At 44.4% G+C, this 9,101-nt stretch overlaps 1 protein-coding gene across 1 annotated transcript in view; it reads left to right on the forward strand.

Moving 5' to 3' along the window:
- The window catches only part of SLC15A5 (solute carrier family 15 member 5), a 48,938-nt gene extending 40,238 nt beyond the window's left edge, over positions 1–8,700 (forward strand). The window contains exons 8-9 of the mRNA XM_054988603.1: positions 5,214–5,322; positions 8,534–8,700. Of these exons, the coding sequence (XP_054844578.1) occupies positions 5,214–5,322; positions 8,534–8,681 (257 nt within the window). The 3' untranslated portion in view covers positions 8,682–8,700. The remainder of the gene's footprint in view (positions 1–5,213; positions 5,323–8,533) is intronic.
- Positions 8,701–9,101: the final 401 nt, after the last annotated feature.

Genomic DNA, 9,101 nt, shown 5'->3' on the forward strand with positions numbered 1-9,101 from the left:
CTAGTTCTTTCTGGGTGTACAGGAAGATTCTTTGAGCAGAAGTTGAGAATTTGGTGGCAGTTATTGTTCGTCAGAGTGAGGGGGAGTCCATCATTATGGACTCCACAACCTTTGCAGTTTGGTCACCTCAGTAGTTCTCTGCAGACAGAGGTCCTGTCATATAAACTGAGGGCGAAGCTACAAGTGACGAATGACACTTGAACGGCAAGTGTATTTCTCCCTGTTCACTTGCCCTCCACTCAATCCACTTGCAGTTCAAGTGTCATTCGTCACTTGTAGCTTGGCCCTGAGAGTCCACCAGTCAAGTTTATCAGGAGTTCATGAAACCTTCCAATGCACCCAATATATGTGGTTGCCATCTTGCACAAATTGGGCAATGCATGGATTTTCCAGTCACACAAACCAGAACGCTGGAAAATCAATGTTCTGGTTTGTGTGAATGGAACTTGTACCTGCATGGAAAATCCCTGTACTACTCACATCACGTGAGATAGTGATGGCATATATTGGGCGCATTGTGGGAGCCTGCACAAATGCGCATAGCAGGCGAGTTAGGGGATAATTCCATTAATGGATTGATTTAGTAAATTTAAATGCCACCTTTTCAGCAAGCTGGTGATGGCTCACAACTAAACAATACAACAAAACCCAACAAGCTATTAAAAACCCAGCAAGAGCATTCAAAAGCATAAAACCAAACACCGATAAACGTAAAATCATATTAATGAAATGGTCTTCAACCTAGAAGACAACCAAAATAGTTAAAAGCCTAGGTAAAAAGAAATGTTCTGTCTTGGTGCCTAAAGCAAAGTAAGGTGAGTGCCAGAGAAACAGCAAGGGGGAGGGTATTCCAATGGCTAGAGGCCACCACTAATAAAGCCCTGTCTCTGGTTGTCCCCAGGCTCGCCTCTGCAGGCTGGGGCTTGAGAAGGAAATAGAGACACCACACACTTAATGTGTGTGGGGTAAGAGGCTTTCACATTTTTATTAAGGGTTTTTTATTACTCTTCCACTGGACAAAGATTTGTAGAAATATGTGCGTAATTAAAATTTGGAAGAGAAAGAGAGCACATATTCTTATCAATTTAAGTGTGAGGTTTCCCATGTGGGTGTTTCTGAATTCCCTTGTCTTAAGGTGATTGATAACACAGTTTCCCTGGAGAAAATGGCTGCTTTGGAGGGTGGACTCTATGGCCTTATACCCCATTGAAGTCCCTCCCCTAACCCCTCCCTCCCCAGGCTCCACCCCCAAATCTCCAGGAATTTCCCAGCCTGGAGTTGGCAGCCTTATCTGGAACAAGCTGTTGGGGCCTGCAAACGCTGTTTCATTTCCCTCCAGGAAGTTTTGTGAATAAATTGTGTTTTGGCAAGCATTCTGAGGTAAATAATTTTAATGCCTCCTTGGTGTGTTTTCTTCTTTATTCTAATGTTTGCTTGCTATATTGATTGATTGACTGGCTTTGGCCTGTATGTTTGTTTCATTTTTTTGTAAGTACCCCCAAATGATATCCAAGAACTCCTGCAACATTCTAGATAAAGTGACCTTTCAAAAATTGGGATCAAGATAATATTTTTAAGGAATGGCTTCAAATAAGCAATTCAGACTGCTTTCCTTTTAAAATGGGGTCCTGAAATTAGGATCTGACAGTGGTATGAATATATTGTAAAAGCCTGGCATATATTTCACAATACTGAGTTCCACTCTGTGAGATCCACAGTCAAGAATGTATTGCTCTGCACAGTTTTTACCTTGGTAAATGATGGAACTTGGATCAGGGCCTTATCTCCTCCAAAAAAACACTTGGAGAGACAGTCTGAGAGAGAGCAGAAAGGCACATATTGTACTTTCTTATTAATTGCTTGATTTGTATATGAATAAGACATAAATATAGGGCTGCCCTAAGGGAGGAACAGCATTTCAGCATGGCTTGATTCTCCCCAACTACTTTTCATGGTGGAGGTAGTGGTGATTTCATGGTCAGGCAGGATCCATTCCAGACCCCAGATGGAAGAAACTAGACATTCCTGCTGGAAGTTAGGGAGCACCCACTTAACAACAGTTTCATTCTTTGAAGAGAAAATGCCATGGAATAAATAAAAAGACCATATTGTGCAGGATTTTTAAAGTTAGACGGAGCTAGAATTTCCAACTCCAGGTTGGGAAATTCCTGTATATTTGGGGGTGGGTTGGGAAGGAGAGGGACTCCAGCAGGATATACTGTCATAGTGTCTACCCTCCAAAGCAGTCATTTTCTCCTCAGGAACGGTTCTCTGTGGTCCAGAGATCTGGGCCGATTCCAGATGGGCAGAAATAAAGCGAGTGCTTTCGCTTTTCCAGCGACCTCACTCGTAAAAACCCGTAATGTCCCGTCCCTGCTTACCTCCGGTTCATGGTGCTGTGTTGCGCTCCAGAAGCGGACGGTGTGAATGCCGTATTGCGGGTTTGCACACTTCTGGACGCTTCGTCGCCGTGGAGAGGCCCTCCCCTTTCCCTCCTTCCTTTGCCGGCCGGCCGGCAACAATATGCCCTTAATTTTTTTTTTAAACCGGGCGCCATTTGCGCAGTTGCACATTTGCGCACATTGAACTGCGCAAATGCGCACAAATGCACAAATGCACAAAAGTTGACGCTGCGAGTTCGCATACCTGCGCATTTGCGCATTTGTGCAAAACATGTAAAAAAAATTTTTAAAAAACCTGAAATGCAAACCAATGAAGGCCCCCGACGTCAACTGTGACGGGGAGGAAACAACCAATCCCGGGTACCTCAGTTGGCCGTGCGAACATCCGGAAGCGGGATGGCACGGCACGCTGCGAGACAAAGCGGATGGAGACGAAAGTGAACGTGTGGCCGGTAAGCGATTATTTCCGCAGAAAAACCGCAATTTCTGGCCATCTGGAATCGGCCCAGTTGTCATTCTGGGAGATCTCCAGACCCCACCCAGACATTGGCAACGCTAGGAGCAGCAGTGAGTGTACCCACTAGCCCCGTTCTGGCTACAGCTGTGTGCTAATATTTTAAAAAATAAGTTTTAACTTCTAAAATCCTTTTCCAGTCACAAGCGCTCTCTCTCTCTACTGGTGAGACTTGAACAGGCTTTGGAGTATTTTTCTATGTTTTGAGCACAATTGATCTGTAATAAATGGAAGTGGAAACTAAACAGGAACCGGTTTCATGACCTGGCTTTGAAATACAACCGGTTCACCTTTTTAGTTTTACGCTGCACGCATTCAGCGTTCTAACTTCTACTTTCTGTTTCCTTATTCTGGTGGCTTTCTATTGAACCCCGGTGAGAAGAGCTGCAGCGCAGAGCCTGTCTATAATTCTTCTTTTCCTCAGAGACACTTGCTCTCTCCTTGAGTCCTTGCAGCCACTGGGATGTATAAAACGAAAGACTGCTTGATTGTGTGAATGATGGCTCTGAAAGTTTATAAGCTACTAAAAGGGAAGTTTATCGTACCTGGGAGCTCAGTCAGCTGACGGTGTTAAATGATATGTTTAAATCCAGCTCCGGGGAGTAGGCCGCTGGCTGAACTCCACTTGAAAAGTGGGATGGGGAGAGAGAAACGGGTAGTGCCGTGCTGCTCTCTGACAACTGGAGGCCGGTTTGTTTGACAGAACCGATAAGTGAGTGAGAGCCAAACTGTACTGGCAGCTGGCTGGAAACGGACATCTCCATCTTGATCTAGAGGCTCCTGGCTTGTGGCTCTTAGCCTGGGGCATGCAGCGGGGGGGGGGGGAGCATACGTTGTTTGCATACGGTGGAGGATCTAGACATTGACTTCCCACATCATGTTTTCAGCCCTGTAAGAGAGGGAAACATTTCTTCTTTCCCACTCTGACTCCATTCTACCAGTTAACTCGAGTTTCTTCATAAGCTGGTCAGAAAAGCTAGTTTGCCAGTTTTCTAGCTGAGGGTGGGGGGAATTCTCCAGATTCACTTCAGACAGGGCGGGTGTACTTACTTGTTGATGTGTAAAGGAGAGAGGAGCGCATCCAAACCAGTGCATCACCTTCACGGGTCTGGCACATATGCGACTCCCTTCCGGGCCTTACAGTGTTTAGTAATGCAAACACTGGTGTGCATACCAAATGTGATTTGGCCCTTTAAAGGCTCTGTCATGCTGTCATGTTCCTTCCTTCCTTTCCTTGTACTGTGCAGCATCTCAGCGCGTTTTTAACTTCTTGACAGTATATTAATGTGCGTGTGGGATAAATCTGCACCAGATAGAGAAATAGGTGCTGATGTTGATAAGGTGAATTGGTTTTGTGTGTTTATCTATCTGGTGAATGTTTATCCCACACTTTCTCAAAGGAGCTCAGAGTAGCATACATGGTTCTCCTTTCCTCATTTCATCCTCCCAGTTCTGTGAGATGGATTAGGCTGAGAGAGTGTGTCTAGGCCAAGATAACCCATTGAGTTTCATGTTCAGCAGGGATTGGAAGTTAGTCCTAGATCCTAGTCCAACCACCTGTGCCATACTAGCTTTCTTTACAACTCAAGAAGGTGATACAAACCGTCCCAGACTAGCTTGGTCATCTGTGTCACCCTAGTCATGAAGCCAGTTTCTGTTTAGTTTCCACTTCTGTTCATTACAGATTGACTGTACTCGAAACACAGAAAAATGCTCCAAACCCCGTTCACATCTCACCACTAGAGAGAGAAGCTCTTTATGACAGGAAAAGGATTTTATAAGTTAATCATAAAGAACAGTTTAGCACTTGACAGGTTCAAATTATAATGTGGAACAGTGTGGTGCTCGGAGTATAGTATACTGAGGTGTGGTCTCACCCTCACTCCATTTTCTCAGGTAGCTGTTGACCCTTTGGGGTTCTTCTGATACTTGACAGTGACCAGATTTATTTTGTATTTTATTTTATTTCTTCTTCGATGAAACTTACAGTAGATTACAAAAACCAACTGAAACAAACATCAAAGACCTCCAATAAACAATGCAGAAGGACTAGGGTTACAGAACTGGAAAACAATGAAAACAAAAAACAAAATACCATAATGCAGAAAGTGGGTAGAAGACAGTGCAGTACAGGGAAGTGTTTGGCAATCGCATAATAGGATCAAGGGCCTTGTGTGATCTCTGAGTTGCTGGATCCATTCGCTACCATCTCCAATTGACAATCATTGACAGACATTGACAATCATCTGTCCCTTTAGTTGATATCTTGAAATTCCTCTTATTCGTTTTCCAAATAGGTGACTGGTTTCCAAACATTCTAAATGAAGGTAAATTGGAGAGATTTTACTTCTTCCTGGCCTCGTTAATGATGATCAGTACTTTGGGCTTCTGGATCGTTTTGCACAGGTAAGTTCGTTGACATTCAGTGTGACATCTCAACACTGTGTGGAACCAATCTGGACCATTTGTCAGAATAAAACTTTTGCTTAAGGTTTATAATATTCAGAGGGGTCCTGTGGAGCTATCAGTGAGGCTTACCCCATGCTTCCATACTAAACGGGATGCTTTACTGCCAAATGGCGGTAGAAAGTGCCCTCAAGTTATAGCTGACATATGGCAACCCCTGTTGGGATTTTAAGGCAAGAGAATAACAGAGGTTTGCCATTGCTTTCCCTTGCATAGCAGCCTTAGTATTCTTTGGAGGTATCCCATCCAATTACTAACCAAGGCTGACCCTGCTTAGCTTCCAAGATCTGACAAGATTGGGCTTGCCTGGGTTATCCAGGGCTTACTGCTGTAGAGAAAGGGCCATATAGAAGCCAACTTGTAACTGTGAGACACGAGGTTGGATCCCACTTTTCATGAACAGAGGAAGGTCACAGGAATGGATCTTCCCTGGCTTCCCTGGTAGCCTCCTGTATTCCTCTGCACGCTAGGGCTCAGAGGAGATCTGCCTGAACAAAATGGCATATGGCCTCCAAACTGAGATGAGTGCAATTTCACTTGATTCCTATTACTTCCCATTCCTCTCTCCTGTACCATATGGTATTAGCATTTTGTTCAGGAGCCCCCCCACACCCACAATTCTCAGCATGGGCTTCTTGGTATTTGGAGCAGTCTACTGGGGAAGAGCTGTTTCTGTGAACTCCTTCCATTTGCACATAGCAGCTCCCAGTCCATGCTTTCCCAGCCATATCCTGAAGAAGCAACATTGTCACTCGTTTTGAGGTAAGTGCCTAAGATGTACCAGATTCAGGTCCAGTACCACCTTAGACCAACTAAATTTCCACAGTATGAGCTTTTAAGAGTCAGAGCACTCTTTGACTCTCCAAAACTCAAACCCCGGAAATCAAGAGTCACAGCACTCTTTGACTCCCAAAAACTCATACCCTGGAAATCGAGAGTCAGAGCACTCTTTGACTCCCAAAAACTCATACCCTGGAAATAGAACGTCAGAGCACTCTTTGAGCAGAACCACAAGTGACAAAAGGCACAGATTGGACACTTGTCAGCTTCCCTCAAGTTTTGATGGGAAATGTAGGCAGCTTGGCGGAATGTTGGACAAGTGACAGTTGAAAAGTCCATTGGACAGCAGTCAGAGAGCGAAGCTGCGAGACCAGGATGCCTACATTTCCCATCAAAACTTGAGGGAAGCTGACAAGTGTCCAATCTGTGCCTTTTGTCACTTGTGGTTCTGCTCTTTGACTCTCTAAAACTCATACCCTGGAAATCGAGAGTCAGAGCACTCTTTGACTCTCTAAAACTCATACCCTGGAAATCGAACGTCAGAGCACTCTTTGACTCTCTAAAACTCATACCCTGGAAATCGAACGTCAGAGCACTCTTTGACTCTCTAAAACTCATACCCTGGAAATCGAACGTCAGAGCACTCTTTGACTCTCTAAAACTCATACCCTGGAAATCGAACGTCAGAGCACTCTTTGACTCTCTAAAACTCATACCCTGGAAATCGAGAGTCAGAGCACTCTTTGACTCTCTAAAACTCATACCCTGGAAATCGAACGTCAGAGCACTCTTTGACTCTCTAAAACTCATACCCTGGAAATCGAACGTCAGAGCACTCTTTGACTCTCTAAAACTCATACCCTGGAAATCGAGAGTCAGAGCACTCTTTGACTCTCCAAAACTCATACCCTGGAAATCGAACGTCAGAGCACTCTTTGACTCTCTAAAACTCATACCCTGGAAATCGAAAGTCAGAGCACTCTTTGACTCTCAAAAACCTTGGAAATCTAGTTGATCTCTAAGGTGCTACTGGGACCCAAATTTTGCTGTTCAACTACAGACCAACACAGCTACTCACCTAAAAAGTGCCAAGTACTGTAAAATATATTGATCCCTCCATGTATTCACATACCTGTTTCACCATTCCAGAACCAGTCTTAGCCTCAGGTCTTGCCTTCAAAAGTAAGGTTCAAATCCTACTCACAAGCCCTGCTTTCTACTCCCCCAATCTCCTGCAGAGGGTGGGGCAAATTCTGACCAGCTACATGGCATTTTCAGTGGTGGAACCTCACATGTGGAATTCCTTTCCCCTTGGGCTCACATGACACATACCTTTTAAGTGCCAAGTCAAAATATTTCTGTGTAACCAGATTATTAGTTGGTTAATCTTAAAGTTTTCTTTACACTCTGTTTCTCACCTGTTTTATGAGCTATGTTTTAGCTGTTAAATGTGTTATCCTGTTTTTATACTCTGGCTGAGTTTTTAATAGTCTTTCTCTATTTTATGCTGTGTTCTCATGTTATACTGTTTAAGCCACCTTGAGTGGGTTCTCTGGAGAGGCAGCCCAATAATTTTCTAAACAAATGGAGAGAAGAAAGCAAAGCAAAACAGAGACTTGTTCTCTAATCAGTCAGTGTCTCGTGGAGAGAAGATTCCAGTGGGCTTATTGTGAAATCCTCTACTTGCAACAGCTTTCCTCTTTGCTTTAGTGGGCGAATAAGATCCATGTAGGCATTACTTGGATGATCGGCTGCATTCATTAGCTTGCTTGTAGAGCTTTAGAAAGATAAGCCAGTAAGAAAAGAGGAGCGTGATCTAGGCAGAGTCGTGTTACGTTGGTTTAAACAAATGACCTACACTCAGTCCTTGGCGTCTCCATTGGCAAGGACCTCAGGGACTTGGATTGGAAAGACCTCCTCCCTGAAACCAAGGAAGCAGTTGTCAGTAATGGTAGACACTAGTACTGAATTGGTTGGACAATTGGTCAGCTGTGGTATAAGCAGGGATTCTTTTGGTGGTGGAGGTGGTGGAACTCAGTGGGTTGCCCTCGAAGAAAATGGTCACACGGCTAGTGGCCCCACCCCCTGATCTCCAGACAGAGGGGAGTTTAGATTGCCCTCCGCGCCACATGGCATGGAGAGCAATCTAAACTCCCCTCTGTCTGGAGATCAGGGGGCGGGGCCACCAGCCATGTGACCATTTTCAAGAGGTTCCGGAACTCCATTCCACCGCGTTCCAGCTGAAAAAAAGCCCTGGGTATAAGGCAGCTTACTGTGACTGAGTTTTTGGGACATTGAACAAATGGTGAATGGGGCAGAACATCTGAAGTCTTACATTCTACTGCAAAAGAAGTTTCATTTTTATCTACAGATACAACAACCTGCGTCAAGACTACAATGAAGGATTCCGAGGGAATCTTCTTCAAGAGAGACTTTTACAGGACGAGAAATCGCTTAAATTTTACGGCAGCATCCTGGAATGTCCTGCTCTTCTATCTCCTGTGGAGACTGTCCTGTGAAATCTTCCGCGGCAAATGGCTGGCTAAGCGCACAGCATAGTCAGTCATTGGAGTGCTGTCTGTCAGATTTTAATGATACGTTCCTCTGTGTTTATGAACTGACTTAACAATAATAGATTGTTGTTTATCTTTCTCATGCCTTCTTTAAAGGAACCTCTGCTAGATCGGTCACACTCCAGCCCTGCCCCTTTCTCCGTTATCATACGTCTCACTCCATTTAATGTTAATAAGACCCTCTGTGCACGTGCACACAGTACACACATGAGTGATGGTGCCTTTTAACAGGGTAAAAGGCACGTTCATAATTTGTGTTTGCATGTGAGTTCACTCTCAGCATGTCTTGTTTTTAATAAAAGTCGCTTATATTACATTCCCATGTTCTCTTGTACAATTGTCCTGTCACAGGAGGCCCAACTTCAC

The sequence above is a fragment of the Eublepharis macularius genome, chromosome 9, assembly GCF_028583425.1.
Source record: "Eublepharis macularius isolate TG4126 chromosome 9, MPM_Emac_v1.0, whole genome shotgun sequence".
NCBI lineage: Eukaryota > Metazoa > Chordata > Lepidosauria > Squamata > Eublepharidae > Eublepharis > Eublepharis macularius.